The following is a 22,381-nucleotide window of genomic DNA, read 5'->3' on the forward strand; positions in this document are numbered from 1 at the left end:
TTGTTTTTATACTCCAGAGAGGAAGTGTAGGAGACTAAGAGAATTCTGGGAAGGGGAAAGGCAGAGACACAGTAACCAGCTAGATGCAGAAGCAAGATGAGAATGTTTTACAGAGCAAAGGTACCAAGCCACATAGCTAAACATAGATAAGAATTATGGGTTAATATAAGCTGTACGAGTAACTTAGTAATAAGCCTGAGCTAAGAGGACAAACAGCTTGTAATTAATATAAGCTTCTGTGTGTTCCTTTGTGACTGAATGGCTGCAAGACCAGGTTGGACAGAAACTTCCACCTACAGAGGAGCAGGAAGAAATGCAGGTGACCAGGTCATGAACCCCTTTCCTGGATTAGTCCCCATCAATGACTATCTCTTCAGCTATCCCATCTACTTCCAAGTAGTGTTCAGAGATTAATATTCTAAATCAAAGTCCCTTCCTATGAAGGGGGAACTTGAATTGGTATGTATAATGAAAAGAGATAGTTTGTTTTCTTTTTAAAAAAACATAAAAACAAGAAGCAAAAAAATGTGAAGAATTTCCAGTTTGGGCAGAATTAATGGAATAGTACAAATCATCATCCATTGCTATTGCACCATGGCCCTATTGCACTTCTAACCTCATCATAATCATCATCATCATCATCATGGTCGTCGTCGTCGTTGTTATCACCACCATCATCGTCACCATCGCCATCATCATTGTCATTGTCACCACCATCATCATCACCATCGTCATCATCATCCCTACCCTTGTTATCACTGTCTGGAAGCCATACGCTAGGATATAGGCATGATGGCATTTGGAAACTGAACCTGCATGATGTCAGAAGAGAAGGGGTAGGCACACCTGCACCTTCTTCCAGGTACAGAAGACCACCCAGAGTCTCAGAACCTAACAGTCTTGTTCACTCCAGTGCAGGAGAGTCAGATGCAATGAGGATAGCGCAGTGTCTTGTCAGGTTCCAGGGAAAATCTGGACCACATGTTGAGATTTATCAACGTGAGTGTCTGTCCTGTGGCTTTCTCCTACAAAGCCACTTCTTCCTTCCTCCTCTTAGACCTCTCCTCCCCCATTTCCTCCATGCTGAAGCTGGACAATTGTGAGAAGCCTTCTTTGTGCATAATGTTGTTGAGGAAAATATCCGGTTATGTAGAAGTCTCTAGTCCAATTTAAAACAGGGTAAAGCGGGATCACGGGAGAGGTCTTGGTGCTTAAGTACTACCCAGAAACCCAAGTAAATGCCATGGCCTACCTATAATTTGGGGTTTCATGGAGAGACCCTGCCTTAATGTAGAAGACTCAGAAGTGGAATTGAGGAGGATTCCAGATGTCAACCACAGGCCTCCATCTGCACCAGCATGCATATGCACCTATGTGCGCCTTCATACATGCAAAAACAACCATACACACATGCACACACACACACACACAAACATACACTGCAAACACACACAAAACTGAGATCCTTTCTGTTTGATCTGCATACAGATTAAGATTAGGCTGTCTCATGAACATTGGAATGGAACTTCCCTTACAGATGTTCCAGATGTTCTTATGATAATCCTGGAAAAGCACTCTGGAAGCCACTAACATCATCACAGAGGACACATTTTACATGAAACTGGATCATGTAGCAGGTCAATATGATATGCATGTCCGTATGCATCACATACATATACACATGAAGCCCAGATTCAGGCTCCTGGCATTTCCTGCTTATCACAGCCCAAAATGTAGCCACTGAGCTTAGAAACTCTTCCTCATCATAAGAAGCTCTACAGGCAAAATCCAGCAAGTTGGGAAAATGTCATAACTCAACGCTCTTCCAGGAAGCAAATCTAGGCATCCACTGAAACTCAAAACCTTGATTCTAGGTCCACCTGACCCCAAAGTCTTACTGTCTCTGGCAACATTAGCTGACAGGGGACTGCTCCTCTCTCTGGGCCATTGGGCATTATAGGTGGATAATGTCTGGTCCCTTCTTGGTTGCAGTGCTGAGAATGGAATTTAGGAAGAAGCATCAGTTACGCTGTCCACAGCGCCCCATGCAGTATCTTCTTCAGTATCCACAACTCGGATTTTGATCCTCATAATTAAAAAGATTCAGTTTTATTTTTTTTCTGGGGAGGGGAGTGAGGGGAAGGGTTGTCTTGTTTTTGGTTTTTTAAAAGTGGGTCTAACGTACCTTATGCTAGCCCTGAACTGCTCCTCCTACTTCTGTCTCTCGGGCGCTGCGACTACAGGCACGTGTAACCACACCCAGCCCTAGTAGTTTTTGTTGTTACTTTGTTTGTTTGTTTGTTTTAATATCAAAAAGAGAGCAAATTTTCTTGGAATAGAACAGTGAAGTTAGTCTGCTGTATTGCCCGAGTCTTTCACACTTTGCATGGGCCCTGGCATGACTAGGGAATATGCTACGCATGACGCTAGAATAAGAATAGACTAGACTATTCTATTCTAATAGCTAGAATAGAATAGAATAGACTGCCAGGGGTTAATCTTAGCACAGGAGGTGGGAGCAGGAAGAAGATCAATGTATTTGGCAGCTCCTTCTCCAAAGTATAATCCCAGCCAGTCAGGGCTAGTAACTGAGATTCTGTCTTAGGAAAGGAAAAATGCACACACACGCATGCGCACACAAGCATGCATACACGTGCGCATACACAAGTACACAAAGAACAATAACAACAAAACAGAAAAAAAACTTTTCAGTGTAAAAGTCTTTGTGCCAATAACAGTTAAATTCCCTTCAAGTCTTTGACCAGCGGATTCTCTCCCTCCACGAACTTATTATGGCTTTCTTGGGATGGCTTTCTTTGTGATCAACAAAGAGAAGCCAAACCAGTGTGCAATGAGATAGCATTTACATGACCAAGGAGATGGTGCTAATTAAAAGTATATCCTTTGAAAAAAAAAAAGGTACATCTTGACTAATCACTTCACAGGTCAACTCTGACTAATTCGGGGGGACAGCAGATATGTTAGAGATATGTTTCCTCTGACATACAGTATGGAACAACACTGGAAAAATGATACTGGTCCATGCAGACACTCACCATGTGGACACTCCCCAGCACAGGAGAACAGAGAGAAAGACAAGCTTGCTCACGCACCAGATGGCGCAGACACAGTAGAATTTACTCAACAGCGCTTCTCTACGTTTCATTATTGTGTGACATTTCTCCCCTCTCCAACACAAGTATTGACTAGAACCATTTTGTTTGCTTCAACTGCTAAGTATTTTTTGGTATGAATGAGCATGTTCCTTGTGTGTGTGTGTGTGTGTGTGTGTGTGTGTTCCTGTGAGTATAAATGCACATATTCATGTCTGTATATGTGTGTGCCCAACCATAGCATGCATGCACATGTAAGTGAGAAAACACAGACTGTGGGTGCTCACACGTGTAGAGGCTAAAGGTCAATGGCAGCTGTCTTACTGAATCATGTCTCCGTGTGTGTGTGTGTGTGTGTGTGTGTGTGTGTGTGTGTGTGTGTGTGTATGTAGCAGGGTCTCTCACCACATCTTGAATTTATGGACTGACAAGACTTGGTGGCCAGCACGCCCTAGGAATTCTCTCGCCTGCCCCTCATGGGTTCTGGGATTACAGACCTCTGCTATACCCAGCTTCTTGGGGTCCTGGGGGAATAAACTCAGGTTCTCAGGCTTGCATGGCAAGCATCTTACTGACTGAGTCAGCTACCAGATTTCTTAACTGGTAACAATTACTTGACTCAAAAATTCTAATCCGCGGTCTGGAGAGATGGATCAGCCCTTGCTGCTCTTCCAAAGAACTGAGTTCAGTTCCCAGCACCCAGGCTGGACAGCTTGCAGTCACCTGTAACCTCAACTCCAGGGATCTTATGCCCTCCATTGGCCTCTAAGGCCATCTGTCCTCATGTGCAGACACACACCGAGACACATGATTAAGAATAAAAAGAAATTTTTCAAAAAATCTAATCTCAAGCATCCAGTCTAGTTCACTTAGATGCCTGGTGCCGGCTTATGGGGAAACGGAAGTTACGGGCATTTATTCCTGTGTGTTAATCAGTTTATCCACAAAGCCATCCAATCCCTTTCACCCCTGGGCCTGCGCTTAGCTGTCTTCTCACAGGGACACACCTCAATTAGTAGAAATGCCAGTCAGTATGACAAAGAATTATCATTGTTTTAAAACAGTCAAGGCCTCATTTTTCTATAAGCCTACTTCTTAATGAAAACCTCCGTCTGTCCCCTCAGGCAGCGCTTTATGGTACACTTGGCGAATTGAATAAAAGATACCTGTTAAAGCAAGGAAGGTTTCCATTGAGGCTGTTGAAATCTGATTTCATCTCAGATTCGAGAACTAATGTTGTTTTTTGTTTAACTAGATTTTGCCTGTCAATTTCCAGACCTGCTGTGCCGTCTGCCTGTACGGACTGCTGTGGTCAACACGGGGGTTGTAGTAGCAAATTTTATTACGGACTGGTAATTGAATTGAACAGGTTTACATTTGAATAGATTTACTACACCATGATCTCTGACATACTGCACGGGACTCAAATCCCTGCACATCCATAAAGATACATTTAAGAGGGTATCACCCTTTCCAGGCTTAGGGAGTGAGCCTTGAGCCACGGAGATGCCCGAGCATAAGTGTGCATTTATATGCAGGGTACAATGCAATATTTCACTGTATTCTTTAGGCATAAAAGAAAGGAAAACAGTATTCCATACTCACTCATACCCATCCTATCTATGCTTTTGGAGAGAAGGGTAACAGGCTCAGAAAAAATGCTATTTTGCCATCCGTGTGTTCATGAGGAAGTAAATGGGAAATAAATTATGATGCGAGCATGGCAGGCACAACAGCACTTCCCGGAAAACGCGTCCTCTAAAGGCCTGATAGCAGGTGCTGAAGAGGTGCGAACCACAGATAAGCAAGGCCCAGTTTATCCTGAGCAACAACGTTTAATTAAACGCTGCTCACACATCTGCCTTTGCTCTCGCCTCCCTCACACCCTCTCCTAGAGACCTCGAGAAACGCCATCTAAGAGAAAAGACGCGTTGCCGCTCATCTTTAAAGTTGAAACGGCACACAGATGAGAAAATTACAGTATTGAAATCAGACTAATCAAAAACTCCCATCTCCCCAGACATGGAGGCCTGTCTCTATGTATTTCACTACTGGAAAACAAAATTGGAGTCTCACCCAAGGCTTTCATTGATACCTGACTTCCACTGCATTCCAACAAATGGACTGCTTTTAAACAGAATGATTCCTCTATTTTCAGGGGTTTGAACCCTTTCACTAACTTTTATTTTTGAGCACAAGTTTAATTTAAATCTCCCCAATCAGAGTAAATGATAATATAAATATAACCAAGACCAAAACTGAACTGTCCATCACTTATAACATTCTGAATTATGCTTTTGTGGGATTTTCTACAAAACGGGGAGGGAGTCTACCCTGTAAATTAAATTCTGTATGCTACTCTGCCAGACGACTTAAGGCATTGGCTAAGCAAACTTATAATCTTAAAATAGTTCATCATTATCATTATCATCATCACCAGTGGGCCTTGACCCCTTTGGGTATCAAATGACCCTTTCACAGGGGTTGCCTAAGAACATAATAAAACACAAAAATTTACGTTAGGATTCATAACAGTAGCAAAATTAGCTATGAAGTAGCAATGGAAATCATTTTATGGTTGGGCATCACAATGTAAGGAACTGTATTAAAGGGTCACAGCATTAGACGTCTGCGAACCACTACCCTAAAGAAATCTGGCTTGTACTTCAGTTAGGTAAGTCGGCCTTTTAGTCACGTGTTCAGCTTTGTCCAAAGTTACCCTTTAGACAATTTCATGTACATATTTACCAGTAACAAAGCAACTTGTGTGGCACAGCAGCCTGGAAATGCCTCTGGTGTGTGGGAGGAGCTGCATGCAAATTTGGCGGATGGATTGGAAACCAAACAGAGGTTGCTTATGACCAAAGGCCCCCAAATGAGAAGTCCCCGGCCCTCGGGTTTGTTTCCAGTACCACCTGGCACCAGTCTTCCCGAACCCCCTTCCTTGTCCCTGAGCTAGCCTAAATGGGTGTGCCTCTGCATCCTTCCTCCTTCGAACCCCCTTCCTCATCCCTGAGCTAGCCTAAATGGGTGTGCCTCTGCATCCTTCCTCCTTCGAACCCCCTTCCTTGTCCCTGAGCTAGCCTAAATGGGTCTGCCTCTGCATCCTTCCTCCTTCTGGGATCTCCCTCTCCCCTTCATATGCATATATTACATACAGTATACACACACACACACACACACACACACACACACACACACACACACACACATGATCATATCACTGCACATCTTTTGTTTTATTTTTCTGTTGGATACCGTAGCATGATCACCTTCCTGCAACACTTGAAAGTTGTAACTTTGCTGACAGCTGTTTTCCAAGGGAAGAGCCAAGCTGAAGATCAGATGGAGAAACTGAAGGGGTTTATTTGTCCAGATGAACAGGGCAGGAATTCCCCAATCCTGTATTCCATCAATTGCACTCCTTCCCCTATGATACCGTGTATACCAAGAATGCACTGGACAGGTACAGACCCGGCGGAATTGTGCAAATCTAGTAACTACGCATTTAGTGAGGCTCATCCTTCTCATCTGCAAATATGTGAACTTCAAATGTAAAACCAAAAGGTGAGGGATAGGGATGTGTAGTGACAATACATAAATTCCGATGTAGCAGAATCCACACACGTCTATAGATAACTAACCTAGCTTTACTATCAAGCTTCCTCCCGTGACCACATGGTCATCTTGGTGCTTTCTGAAAACATCATATTGACTTTAATATCCAATGGGCTCTCTAAATACAAAGAGGCAAGTCTACGAGCAGTACGTAAAATGTATATCTACAAAATACGCATGTACAGATATTTATTTAAAAAAATACCTCCCCCTAGGAGGTTTCTCAGAGAAAAGGAAAATTTTTATTCCATCTCCAAGATGAAGTATTACTCTGTCTAAGTAAGCTTAACTATACAACTATGTCAGGACATGTGGGATAGCAGAATGTCGTCTGCAGCCAATAGCTTCCCTTCCTGCTGCAAGAATGATCGAGTACGGAAGCTCATTTGGTGTGCTTAGCACAGAACCCACATTCCCCAGCTCTATCATCTTTTGTGGGTGCTATTCCCACCTGAAAGCAATCAGAGCATCAAAGCATGAGTACATTCTATCAGACAGAGTAAGTACTAAAGAGAAGTTTGGAAAACAACACGGATGACCTTAACCCAAATGGTTTAAAGAATTGAGAAGGGGGCGTGCATTGTGAGTAGCCTCTTGGTTTGCCTCCACCTTCTTCCCTCTGCAAACTGTAAAGATCAAAGGCCCATAAACACATTTCAACCAGAAGGGAACTATCTTCTGGTTGGTGTCAAGCTGCTAGCCATGAGTTATTAAAAACTCGGGTTTTAAGAGTATCTGGGAATCAGATTCAGGTACCTACTAACCCACCTTTTCTGATGGAACTGGTCTCAATCCTTGTTTTGATGGTCACTGGCCGCCTCCCCCACGACCCCCAATCTCAGAACACAGGACTCTCTGCAGAACCACTTACCTTCTTTGAGCATGCCCACTTTGAGACACTTCATGAAGCGGCAGGCCTGGCAGGATTTGCGTCTGCGCTTCGTGATTTCACATTCATTCGTGGCTGGGCAGCTGTACTCTATGTTACCTACAGTGCACAGTGTGAGAGAAAGAGACAGTCAGATTGACAGGTCAGAAGAGAGAGAGGCACCCCGAAGACAAGGTTAACTTTGCCATCCCCGACCTCCAAAAAAGTCATGTGAGTGAGAGACAGTCATCAGGAATATAACACGTGCCAGGAAGCTGGATATGCTGTTGTAACCATAAAATGCGCCTCTATGGAAGCAGCTTGACATAAATTAGCACTTCCTGAAAGGCTGAGGCAGGAGGATTGCCAAAAGGCCAAAACAGCTTGGTCTACATAATAAGTTCCAGGTCAGCAATGAGACTATTTCAAAAAGAAAAATGAAAAACCAGATATCAGCCTCTTATGATAATAATCTACTTGAATTATTTTTGTATCTGAATATTCTGCAAGACTGCTATACATGTGGGAGTAGGGCAGCAAACAATCACTAAATAGTTGACCCACACAAAGTGGGTCTTCTAGAAGAGATTCCAAAGCAGTCTATGCTTATGAAAACATAAACACCAGAAGCTGGAGAGATGGATCCAGAGGCTGGAGAGATGGATCCGCGGTTAAGAGCGCTCACTGCTCTTGCCGAGGATACAGGTTTGATTCCCAGCATCTACACAGGACTGCTCACAACTGCATGTCACTCCAGTTCCAGAGGATCCGATGCTTCCTTCTGAGCCCTGCTGGTACATACAGACAAGCAGGCACACGTAGGCCCACATAAAATCAAATAACCTAATCCTACAACAACAACAACACACAAACAAATGTCACATCTGGATGCCAGTCTACGGAGACTCATGCTTTGGGACAAGCTACTTGTCCTTCTCCTGCATAGACCTCTTAGAACTCACTGATCCAAAGTTTACTGAGGGGCATTTCTGTTAGCACCTGGCGTACAGGGCAGCGACATAACTCTCCTGCTATTCTGACCAGACGTTCTTCCCAGCATGCTCCCTGATGATGCCGAGAGGGAGGGTGATGGAAATAGTACCATTGCTGCCACCATCTTCATGGTGCTTGCTACATTATTTGTATAATTAATCCCAAACACCATGGAATTATGAGGCCAACAAACTATTCAGGTTATAATTTTAACAGCGGGCTGGTTTTTAGCTATATGCAACGATCTGAAATGCAAAGCACATAACGAGAAGATCTAAACTTCCCGTGTTTCTCTGAGACAATGAGGTGTGTGGGGTGTGCTCCAGGCAGCTACAGCTGTGTAGAGAAGCTGCCTTGAAAAATAAAGACTGTCTCCACTATCAGCCCCGTCGTAGAGTACTTGAAGGTCTCCAGCTACTTCCTAACCCTTTCCCCTCGTGATTAAGTGCATTAGTACCCTAATGAAAATGCATCCTGCTTATTGCCCTCTTGGGAAGGGGGAGGTCATCACAGCGAATGCATAAATTGTCATAGGAGACGGTCCGGGCATAATTGCAATTTTGCTGTTCCACGCTTGCTGTACTCAGGGTCCATCGAGTCCCCTGAAACATGCGCAGATCCAAGTAATTAGCATAGGAGGCTGCCTGGGACCACAGCATTGATGAAATATTTCAGAGTTAATCACACTTTGTAAACACTGATTTATATTGACTACCTTTCTGTGGACTGATGCCTCCTCATTAAATAGCACATTAGCGCTTCGCAGGATGGTTCGGCCACTCCACCACGCACCAACTGCTAATTCACCAGGAAGTGGTAACCTAGCCGCTTGGAACTACAGAAAATTGGTTAAGTATGCATGACTTTAAAAAAAAAAAGTCTTGAGCATTATAACTTGAGGTAAATTGACTGGCTAAATTAGCATTCTAATTCAAAGCAACTACTTTTAAAATGAGGTTAGATAATAGAAGTGATATTAACTGCATTAGCAAGAATATTCGCCACCACCTTCTTCAGAAATATCACTCAGGGGCTGGCGAGATAGTTCATCTGGGAAAGTGCTAGCTGCAGAAGGCTGGCTGACCGCGTGAGCGCAATCCCCAGAACCCACGTGAAGGCAGAAGGGAAGAACCAATTCCACGTCCTTGTCTGCTGCTCTCCACGCAGGAGCACTGGCACTCGCTCTCCTCATATTAATTAAGAAGCATTTTTAAGAAAAATATTACTCAGAAAAAGGGCTGGCAAATTAGGTCAGCAGTAAAGGCTGTATAGACCTGACAAATGGAGTTTAATTCCTGAATAACATAGTGGAAGGAGACCCACCCCCCCACACACACCCACACACACGCACACGCACACGCACACACAAATAAAAATAATAGTGATGACGATGATGGAGACAGGCAATGATAAGGTAAGTGAACACTGGCTTGGTCAAAGCTGAGAATAAAAGAGATTTGAAATCTGAGCAGTCTCTTTCACATGTCCCCAGAAATCTATTCGGCATCTAAAGAATGGTGCTGGAGTGTTGTGTGTTTGTTTCTGGTTTTGCTTTTGGTGTGGTGCTGTGAATAGAACCTGGGACCTTGCAACAGTACACGAGGCTAGCAATGAGCGATCCCCGGCTCTGGTTTTATTTCTTGAATTTTATTTTGAAACAGTTTTCTGAACTCCCCCAGGCTAGCCTGAGCCTCGCAGTCTTTCTGCCTCAGCTTCCTGAGTGACCATCACCCTGGCTGAGAGCTAAGAGTTCAGTGTTCAGCTACCAGGTCCTTATATTCTCTATGATTTTCTCTATATTTATTTTAAACGAAACTAACATTTTCTCTCTTAGAGAGGACTGAACAATAATTTCAAAACCTGGGGCACACACTTTAAAAAATGTCATTTCCGGCCATTTCCCATCTTTAAACTAGTGTGATGTAATACACGTAATATACATGAGGTAATACACGTGTACACACACACACACACACACACACACATTCCCAGCAAGGCATAAACATCCACCCCATGCCTTCAACTTGGTGGTACAAATGTCTGTCACATGGCTCACGACCACACATAACTGTGTCTTCTCATCCATCTTTGGAGATGATATCCTCATTCTTCACGGCAGGACACACCTGAACCTGCACCATCCTCCTGATCATTGGCCTCCACCCTCCTTGCTTTAGTCCGAGATGGATGCTATTTGCACTGTCTCTTCCCATGACGGCCTTGCTCGTGTCTCTTCCCCAATTTAAACTAAAAGAGCTAAGCTTGGTGTTCACGCCTATACACCCCCGCACTCGGGAAGATAAGGCACTGGGACTGCTGTGAGTTCCAGGCCTGCGGACCCTACAATAAGTAATAGAATAAAGAAAAGAAAAGAAAATCACTTCCCTAGCAAATGTAAGGTCTTACATTTGACACTCAGAATTACACATATGAGCACACATGTGGGCACACTCACACACACACACACACACACACACACACATTACTGCTGCCCTTCTGAATTAAATCTAAGCTACCCGACTGCCACACACGCTCCTTCCCCAATCTCACTCTCATCTGCTTTCCCAGCAATGTAACAATTATTACCTCCCATGAACCCCCAGATGCAGCCAATTTGATTTATTCAGGTTTTGCTGTATGTCCTTCAAGACTCCCCTCTGAGAATGATCTATTTCTGCCCCTCTTTTCTTCTTAAAATTATTTCCAAGACTCAGTGTTCAACTCCAATTCCATTTCAATCATTTATGAAAACTTCTCAGACCATTCTAGAAGGAAATGACTTCTGGGGATGCCTATCATTTGAGGACTGTCATCTGATACAGACGGTCCTATTTTGTCAGCCCTTTGCATATGCCTGCGAATGACTAGACAGGAATACAGTGGAGGACAAGAGCCAATTCTTATGAAGTGTGGCTATCTCCAACCGAAGGCTTTGGTGACTCGGGAGGAGAGGGAGGCCAGGTTGGTGATAGTGGCCTGTGCTCGTAACCCCAGAACTAGAGCGGTAGAGACAGGAAGACCTCTGAAGCTCACTGGCCGGCCAGTCTGGCCTAGTTAGCAAGCCACAGGTCAGTGATTAACTTGCCTCAAAAGAAGAAAAAGTGCACAGTTTCTGAAGAGCTATTCTCAATGTTGACCTCTGTCCTCCATGGGAACATGTTCACATGTGCATACACACACATACACACACACACACACACACACACACACGCACGCACGCACGCACATGCACATGCACACGCACACACACACACACACACACACACACACACACCAATGCTCACAGAGATTCCACTCAGGAAAGTCAATGGCATCACACAGGGAAAACTGTCTTGCTGTGCTGTGAAGAAATGGGTCAGGAAAGACACTGGTGTGGAGGAGTCTTCCCAGCGCCACAGGAAATGCAAAGTCTTTATGAGAACTTCCTGCAATGGGGCCAGGAATACAGCTCCTTAGGGACAATGCTTACTTAGTATGTGGGAACCCTGGGTTCAGCTCCACTACCACTGAAAAACCAAGCGTAACGACACAGGCTTCAAACCTGGAGATGGAAGCAGGAGGATCAGAGGTTCAAGGTCAGGCTGGGAAACAATGAGGCTTTATTAAAATATTCCTTGTTCACAAAGCAGTCCTACATGTTTACATCATTCAATATATATACATACATTATATATATATATATATATATATATATAATACATATATAATATATATTCAATTTAGGTGCATAGAAGCTGTTTACAATGGATTGGATATCCTTGTGAACACTCTGTCTTAAAGAAGTCTCACTACACGAAGATGATAACCTTGATCTCACTAAGAAACTCTGGTTTACATTTGGGGAACAAATCAGCATCACTCTAAATAAGTTATTTGCTAGAGGGAAGCCTCATTTTCAAGGCCTCCCATCGAGTTCCTCACAACACTGTTGTCGTCTTTGGTCACCCAGCCATCAGCATCTTTGATCGGAGTTACAGGCTCCTGAGACTTTAGCCTTCAAATGCCTTGCCTGGTACTTTTAGGAGTCAATTAAAGGGAGGTACTTTATATTTGAAATCCACCACCCCGAGCACCTAGATAACAATGTAGCAGACTCTTTGGTAAAGGTTCAAAGGCTTTCTTCCCTCTGGACCACTGCCTCTCTCCAGGACACTTGTTTTCCTCCAAGTCACCAAAAGTAGAAACTAGACCAAAAATAAATAAATAAATAAATAACAAAATGTTTTAAATCTCCAATATATTTGGGTACCGGGACCATTTATCCCGGATTAAAGCAGCCAGGGCACAGGAGAAGGTACGTTTCCTAACCCAGCATTCTCACTGAAGACAAACAGTTTTCACAGATTATGGCTCACGGTTTTCTGGGACACATTTGTTAGATGTGTTAGGTAGTTCCTGACGCCATGGCTCGAATGTTCCCGGTTTGGCCAATAGCTGGAGAAATGTGCTCTGTTGCAGAAGGTGGAGGATCAACATGGAAGCTTGGGGTACTAAAACCAGGCTGACCAGAGCGATAGAGCAATTGCTTTTCAGAACATCCAGGGCTCTGGGTACTTACTTCGGAGTCTTTTGTACAATTAGTTTGCAGGCAATATGATTTTTTCACTTCCTGCTTAATAGAATCTTGCAGCTCTCTGGTGGATGGTGTAACAGGGTGTGTGCAGGACTCTGTCTAGAGTGCCAGGGGATAATTTGTAGATTCTTCTCAGTCACTCTGGCAGTGAAAGGGCAAAATTATGGAAACTAGCACGGCATCTCCAAATAAAAATACATGTCAAACCTGTGCTCCAACTAGCACGGCATCTCCAAATAAAAATACATGTCAAACCTGTGCTCCGATTCACATCCCCCAGGGCAGCCACGCCCTTGCATCTAGAAGACCTATGCTAGCTCGTGTTTCCAATCATCCTCCAGCCATCAAGGGAGAGCCGATTCCAAGGCCACTGTCTGTTCCCCCTACTTGTTGTGAGTTTATTAACAAACCAAATGGCTGCGGGTGACACAGAGGGCACTACAAGTGGGGGTTTAGACCATTGTTCTGCAATATTAAGTGGTTTTAAAAACAATGGGCTTTGCTTTGGCTCCCAATTACAGAGAGAGCATCAAAGCCATGAGGCAATAATAATAATAATAATAATAATAATAATAAATCTGTAATAGTCTTGTTTTAAATACCCCCAAACTAGAAAAAATTTAGGGAGGAAAACCCCTTGTGGTGCAGTATCCAAGTTTGTTCTGTTTGTTTGTTTGTGTTTTGTTTTCATTTCTAACACAACGGGACTTTCTTTGCTTTCCTTGTTCTTGTGCTTCTCCCCCTTCTCCTTCTTCATTTCCTGCTTGTAATTTTCTTTTTGCTCCTGAGTGGTTTCAGCTTTTCCCACATAAAATAGGAAATGCCACCACTTCCATCTATAGCTGAGCTTAGACAATATGAGCTCTTTGTTACCTGTCTGCAACCTGCTATATGTCCTAATTACATACATAGTTCAGTGTACATGGCAGTTTGGGGAAGCACCGATGTGTATGCACACATGTGTGGGGTGGACAGAGGAGGACGCTGTCCCCTTTGTCACTCTCGGCTGTACTTCTTTGAGACCGGGGCCCTCACTGGGTCTGGGTCTCACTGTTTCTTTTCAGCTAAGCTGGCTAGCCAACAAGCTCCAGGGACTCTCTTGATGCATATCTGCTCTTCCCTCTTCTTTTCTGAGCCCCACTCCCTTTCACTAGGGTCACAGGTACAGACAGCCACACCCAGTGGTTTTTTTTCCCCCATAGGTTCCACAATGGCCTGAAAGCACATTGAATTTTGAACATGAAGCACAGGCTTAATTCCTGAATAGAACGGAAATATGACTTAAGGAAATGAGACTAGAAAGCACCACAAGTCAGTGGTTGGCTGAGCCAGAGAGAGAGAGAAAGAGAGAGAGAGAGACAGAGAGAGAGAGAGAGAGAGAGAGAGACAGAGAGACAGAGAGACAGAGAGAAACAGGGATGGGGCTGAGCTGGAAAAATGCTAACCTGGCAAGCATGAGGCCCAGACAAGGAGACACAGGACTGTAAGCTAGGAACCCTGAAGCAGAGGCAGGAAGTTAAGTAACTCAAGGTCACCCTTTGCTGCACGGGAAGTTGAGTTCAAGGCCAGCCTGAATAACAGAGATTTTCTAAAACAAACAAACAAAAAACAAACAAACAGCAAAAGAGGGAGGCCTTTATCCTTTATACAGAATGAGAAATTACTAGCGGTGATAACATGCCATAAAACAAGAGCAAATTACTCAGCCTTGATTTTTTTCCAGTTTAAAGAAGATACACCTTGCCTCACTTTCCATAGAATGATTATTTCTTTCTGTTGCAATTCTTTAAGATTAATTAAACACTGTATTGTGATTACAGAGAAATGGGAAGGATCACGTATGGCCACTGGGAATCCATCTTTACCATTTTAGCTAAACTATGGTTTAGCAAAGAATGTGGCAGCAATGAGTAAGGGAAGAGGAGAAAGGAGGAGGAGAACAAAGAGAGGGAGAAACAGTAGGCTTAGCTTTACACTTCAGCTCCCTGGCTTATCTCTGGGTGAATGTGAGCCTAGGAGTCTCAGTTCTCTGAATTACAAAGAACCACATTGCTTTGGATCTGTGTAAGAATTTTATGCAAAAAAAGTGTATTTCACTTCTGAGACGAAGGAAGGCAACCACAAGGGTTCACGATTATTCCCTATCTCCATCTGAAGGCTGGAATCTGAATTTGAGAAAGATGTAAAACCACTCTCAGGGTGGTGTAGTGATACGTGCCTGGAGTTTGGCAGACAGAGACAGGAGGATCTAAGCAAGTGAGTACAGACAGCCAGAGCTACACAGGGAGAGCTTAGGATTACAAACCAAACAACAACACAACACAAAAATGACAGCCAGAACTACACAGTGAGAGCCTAGCATTACAAACCAAACAACAACACAACACAAAAATGACAACCAAACTTTGCAAATTCATGCAACGATGTGAAAATGAGTGACTCTCACTCCTCGAAGAAATGCAAAACACACTGCTGTCTTCCCAGCAATGCTACAGTTCGTTCAGTCACTAAGGAGGAGATCAGGTGGCAAGAATGTAAGGACAGAGGCCAATCATTGGTTAGACAGTCGACGAAGTGAATCTCAGACATATGAGCCACACCTCCTTGTAAACACTCCGTGCCCCTCACAGGAATCCAGATGGGTTACTGCCATTGAGCCTTATCTGGCTCTTACTGTGATAGAAGGCCGTCAAAACCCTCACCCTTGCCCCAGTCCTAAATCTGTTTCTACTAATACCCCAATGCTCAACACCTTATCTCACAACTCTGTGGGGGATCTGGAGGCTCCAGGAGGCACCATTATCTTCCCTCCTAGTCTTCTGCATTTTGTATTTCTACAACTATTCTCCCAGGGTTCCCAGGACTGAGTAAAGGGTCCTGATGCTGACAACCTCATCCAATGCTCACCTTTCAGGTGAACTGCCCCTCCATCCCAGCTGTACATCCCTTTGCTTGCCCAGCTGTGTCTATGAACTGCCCCTCTACCCCAGCTATACATTCTATTAGGACAGAGACATCCTAGGTTGTGCACAGTGAAGTCAACAGACCACAGAGAACACTCATTATTAAATTATTTTCAAGACATCCTCTTAATGTGTGGCCTGGTTGACCTTGGGCTCAGGTGAACCTTTTAACTCACTGTCCTAAGTAATCAGCCTTCAAGGGATATCCCATAGTAACTACACCATCCACTGACTTTTTAGGGATTCTGTTCTTTACTGTCCCATTGCAGAGTCTATGACCCAACTCTTCATCAAAAAAAAAAAAATAGACAGTAAGAAAAGAGAAAAGAACGAAAGAAAAAGAAAAGTTCATATTTAGAAAGAAAAGAAACCCTCCCTTCTCCCTCATGTGGAAGCTAGCTAATACATGTCTACATGGATGTATGTTATAAATGTATGTGTCTACATGGATGTATGTTATAAATGTATGTGTCTACATGGATGTATGTTATAAATGTATGTGTCTACATGGATGTATGTTAGAATTATATGTGTTTACATGGATGTATGTTAGAAATGTACACGTCTACATGGATGTATGTTAGAAATGTACATGTCTACATGGATGTATGTTAGAATTATATGTGTTTACATGGATGTATGTTAGAACTGTATGTGTCTACATGGATGTATGTTAGAAATGTACACATCTACATGGATGTATGTTAGAAATGTACACGTCTACATGGATGTATGTTAGAAATGTACGTGTCTACGTGGATGTATGTTAGAATTATATGTGTTTATATGGATGTATGTTAGAAATGTATGTGTCTACATGGATGTATGTTAGAAATGTACACATCTACATGGATGTATGTTAGAATTATATGTGTTTACATGGATGTATGTTAGAAATGTACACGTCTACATGGATGTATGTTAGAAATGTACATGTCTACATGGATGTATGTTAGAATTATATGTGTTTACATGGATGTATGTTAGAACTGTATGTGTCTACATGGATGTATGTTAGAAATGTACACATCTACATGGATGTATGTTAGAAATGTACACGTCTACATGGATGTATGTTAGAAATGTACGTGTCTACGTGGATGTATGTTAGAATTATATGTGTTTATATGGATGTATGTTAGAAATGTATGTGTCTACATGGATGTATGTTAGAAATGTACACATCTACATGGATGTATGTTATAAATGTACACGTCTACATGGATGTATGTTAGAAATGTACACATCTACATGGATGTATGTTAGAAATGTACACGTCTACATGGATGTATGTTAGAATTATATGTGTTTACATGGATGTATGTTAGAAATGTATGTGTCTACATGGATGTATGTTATAAATGTACACGTCTACATGGATGTATGTTAGAAATGTACACGTCTACATGGATGTATGTTAGAAATGTACACGTCTACATGGATGTATGTTAGAAATGTACACGTCTACATGGATGTATGTTAGAAATGTACACAGCGTGGGGAGAACGTTTAGAAAGTGAACACAAAGGGTAAAGTTTGCAAAGATCAGATCCTTGCTAATGAGGTCGCATGCTGAGTGTATTACTGGTAAGTTCTCTTCAAAGAGACACTACTCTCTGGTTGTTCCAGCCCTGTCTTTGTGCAGTTCAGAGATGGATGGCTCCACACTGAGTTACCCCCCTTTACAAGACATCCTGACATCTACCCCAGTGATTTCTACAGGCACTTCTGAAAATCCAGGTGCCAACACAAAGGGCAGCAACCACAAACACTATTGGTGCCAGCAACCCTTGGATGTGCTCACCGGAACACCTACAGTGCTGACGGGTGCTTTAAGCCCAGGAGACTAGAAGACACACCAGAATCAGCTCACAGGTGCTTGGAGGCAGGTTTTGAACCCAGAAAGCTTTGCTCCAAAGCCTGCACTCTTAAGTACAAGGCGATTCTGCTTAACTCTAATCTTTTCAAACTCATTACTGACTGTCATTCAAAGTAGAAAAATGCATTGTACATGCCCTGTCCTCCAAGCATGTAGCTCTTTGTGTATCTCTCGTTGTTGCTACAGTTGTTGGACAGAGAGAGCCTTTTGAAGCCTGACACAGGACCCCGGAAATGAGAGGGTGAGGGTGGATCTTGGCATTGTCTTTTGCTGTTATCAGCCTTATGGGACCTGGGCAGCTGTGGGGTAGGATAGGGTTGCTTTGACAGAGTGAAATCTCTCAGCACCTCAGGAAGAAATCCTTCATCTAGTCTCACTGCCACTGTGGTCTGTGGCCAGTTTAATTCCACAGAAACCAAACAGAGCATGTCACCAAAGCAACGGGTATCGTGTTGTACACAAAGCATTTTGAAGATCCCAGAATAATGTTATTGTTCACGAAGGGAAAGAAAGGACTCCACGATCACTAGGGCAGGCTCTAAAATATATCTGACAGGCTGTGATAAATGTCTACTAAAAACATATTTGTTGCAGATACCTGTGGTGCACACACCTGGTATCCCAGCACTTTGGAGACTGAGGTGGGGGGAATCTTGAATTTGAGGCTAGAGTAGGCTACACAGTAAGGTGCTGTCTCAAAAATCAAAATGAAACAAAATCTAGGGCCTTGAATTTGCTAGGCAAGTACTCTCCCAGTGATCTTCCCCTCACCGTTACCCCAGTATTTAAGTTTTTATAAGGCCAAGGATGAAGTCACAGAAGTCCTTATAGAAGGGTCACCTCTGCTACAAGAAAGATGTCACACCAGAGCTGTCCACAACTCCAAAGCTGCTGTGTTCCATAGCCAACATCATCTTTTCTCTTCTTGCAAAGTATAAGCAAGCAGACATATCCAGCTTCTACAACAGGTGAGTTGAAAAGAAAGGACGGGCTAGCGAGATGGGTCGGTAGTCAAAGTGCTCACTGTGCAAGCATGAGGAACTAACTCCACATTCTCAGTATTCACTGTTAAAAAGCCAGGCACAGAGGCAGCTTCCTATAATTCCAGTGCTGGGGAGGTGGACATAGGACCATCCTTCAGTAAGCTCCCGGTCCAGCGACAGAAGAGATGACAGAGGTACAGGATGTGACCTCTGCCTGCACACACGTGTAAGCTGTGTGTGTGTACTCGTGTCTCTCACTCCTCTCTGGCCTTCCTCAAATGGAAACTAAGCAAAGAGGGGACACAGAGTGGTCATCGGGACCCAACGTGGGACATGTCCAAATTCTCTGGGAAAGGATGCTCAGAATCTAGCCACAGGCTGAGGGTGTAGCTCAATTGGTAGAGTGCTTACTTAGCCTGGGGGCCATCCTAACACTGGACACGCCTAGTGGACAGTGAAGGCCAGAGGACCAGAAGTTCAGAGAGCATCCTTCAGTCACACACTGAGTTCAAGGTCAGCCTGGCTACAGGAGTATTCCTTAGAGACAACCTTACAGAAGTATGTTAAAATGTGCCCATCTCTACAAATGAGCTAGAAAAACCGAATGTAAGACAGGACTTGAGGTCACAGAATGTAACAATGTTCTTTTGTAGCAAGAATTGAAAGTTCTCCTCCTTCTGAAAAATATTCATTGTTATGAAACAACAAAGAGAAAAGACACCATTCTGAGCTGCCGGCTGCTGTGGTTGAGAAGTTTATATGAATAGACTGTCATTCTCACATAAGAGCCAGGGAACACAGCCACCTAGACATCTCAGTGGGTAAGGAGCTTGCTGCCAAGCCTGATGACCTGAGTTCCATCCCTAGGAACCCACATGTTGGAGAGAAATGACTCATAAAGTTGTCTACTGCCCTCTATAAATGCGCTGAAGCTTACATGTACAGAGAGAGAGAGAGAGAGAGAGAGAGAGAGAGAGAGAGAGAGAGGAGGGAGAGAGAGGGAGAGAGAGGGAGAGAGAGGGAGAGACAGACAGACAGGCAGACAGATATACAGAGACAGACAGACAGACAGACAAACACATAACAATAAATACATAAATATCATCCAACAAACAAAACACCCATGAGAGCCAGGCAGGTCTGAAGCCTCATCCCTGCAATCCCAGCCAGTCCTGGAGAGGCTGAGGCAGTGGGATGGCTCCTAGTACCAAGTCCACCCAGGCTACCGAAAAAGCCCTGTGTAAAATACCAAACAAACTGAAAGCAAAACCAGCCTCTCCCCGTAAGAGCTAGAGAAGGAGCCTGTGACACACAGGACACAAGAACAGATGATATTATCATGGTCAGTCTGGGACCAGTGAGTTAGGTGTGGGAATGAGGGGCAGCAGGTGAAAGCGCAGGTGTCAGAGACAGAAACCAGGAGGTGACGCGACACAGTTGGGTTCTCCAGCTTTAAACTTAAGGGATTTCAGAAACAAGTGATAAAACCCTAGGCATTGTTAAGCCTTAAGCCTGACTGTCTCCTTTCTAAAAACCCTTAATATTATCTAATCATAACTTTTTTACTCTTCTTAATTCCCTACTTTCGTTTTATTTTAACAACTTAATGGGGGAAAATGTTCACGGACTACAATCTCCAGAAAAATGTAGCCTCAAATTACAAAAGCTTCAAAGAACTTTAACATGTCCAAGGCAGAGTCACGACTGTGCGTTCTGATTCTCCCAAGACGCGATTGCTCCCAGCACTTCAGTTATTATATCTAGACGAGAATATTGTGATGGCAAACCCTATCGTCCTGGAATTATTAAGAATTAGGATTACAAGAAGCATTAAAACAACAAGGCACATGGTAAAAACTAATATGTTCAGCATCAGATCTGGACATGTGACTCCAGGGAAGAGCACATTCTACTCTTGCAGAGGACCTGATTAGGTTGCAAGAAGCCATGTCAGGTAGCTCATAACCACCTGTAAGTTACTATTGTTCCAAAGCCATAAATACTCCATCAATAACTAGTATAAAAACAACGTATAGAACTTAGAAAATGGAACAAACGATGTAGACTGTCGAGTTATGTAATTGCCTGTGTGTAAATCCAAAGAGGTAAAAGATTCAACAAACGAACAACAACAAAATAACCTTTAAATTTGGGCACACGTGCAATTCCCCAATCAAAAAATGTTTAAGCCGTCACCTCAAAGCTATTGGGAAAGCCAATTAAATCCAAGAAGAAGAAATGACACGTGCTTATGAGGATGTGTGTGTTAGTGGGAGGTGATAAAGTGGCGTGAAACACAATAAAGATATTCCTCAAAAACTACAAAAACCAGTTACGGCTGACTGGCCATTCCATTCCTTGATACATATTCACACAGACTACAAGTGCATTCTGGGAGGGGTGGGGCTGGGTTTGAATCCAGAGTCTTATATATGTCAGGTTATCTATAGCTAAGCTGCATCCTCATCTTGACACAGGACCTGGTAACTTGTTCAGGGTGACTCTGAAGAAGCTACATTGAACATTTGGATCCTCTGGTCTAGCCTTCAATCAGAGAATGGCATCTTGTATAGATAGGTACCCAATGGTACACTCATTATTTAAGCATCCCAAAGGTAGATGTATGTTAAATGCCTCTCAAGAGATGAATGGATTAAAAATAACAGCTACATACACACAATGGAATATTATTCAGTTTTATAAGGGAAGTTCTGGAATATACCACATGTCATGGATGGACTTTGAGGATATTAAAATTAGTGTGAGTCACAACAAAAGCTACACACTAAGGCTTAGGATTTTGCTCAGGGATGGAACACTTGCCTACCAGCTACAAGGCCCTGAGCTCCATCCACCTGGAGGAAATACTGCATGGTCCTTCTTGTTTGTGGCTATGCTTATGTTCTATGTCTGGGCATGCCCACTCATAGAAACAAAAAGTCGAATGAACCCAGGGCTGGTAGCAGGAGGAGCTATATCAAGGCCACGGTGTAAGGGTCACAAGACAGAACTTTAAAGATCTGCTACTTGGCCAAGTGACACACGTGGCTAAGCTTCCAAATTTATGGGTATTGTTTTTTACCATAATGAAGTTAATATATATATATATATATATATATATATATATATATATATGTACTGATTATAATCTTAGAGATTGAGGGTAGACTCTGTGGAAGAACATGAATGTCCAAGGGCCTGGCTTCAACATCCAGCACCAAATACACAAATGTCCATGGATATATTTCACCTGTAAGTGCCAAAATTCTTCACCAGAATCCTTCACCAAGTTTTGCTTTTAGGTGAAATTTCTGAATGCTGTTAGCGAGCTCCAGGACAAGGACTGTTGCTTTCCCATGGTAATGACTGAAAGTGGATTGATTCAGTTCAT

General features: G+C 43.2%; 1 protein-coding gene across 3 annotated transcripts in view; it reads right to left on the reverse strand.

Moving 5' to 3' along the window:
- The window catches only part of Esrrg (estrogen related receptor gamma), a 213,529-nt gene that overhangs the window by 136,741 nt on the left and 54,407 nt on the right, over window positions 1–22,381 (reverse strand). For 2 of the 3 annotated variants that reach the window (XM_038349528.1, XM_038349530.1), the window contains one exon: window positions 7,603–7,719. The exons of the other annotated variant lie outside the window; for it this stretch is intronic. In XM_038349528.1, the coding sequence (XP_038205456.1) occupies window positions 7,603–7,719 (117 nt within the window). The remainder of the gene's footprint in view (window positions 1–7,602; window positions 7,720–22,381) is intronic. 3 annotated transcript variants of the gene reach the window in all.

Source organism: Arvicola amphibius, chromosome 12 (assembly GCF_903992535.2).
Source record: "Arvicola amphibius chromosome 12, mArvAmp1.2, whole genome shotgun sequence".
In the NCBI taxonomy this organism is placed as follows: Eukaryota; Metazoa; Chordata; class Mammalia; order Rodentia; family Cricetidae; genus Arvicola; species Arvicola amphibius.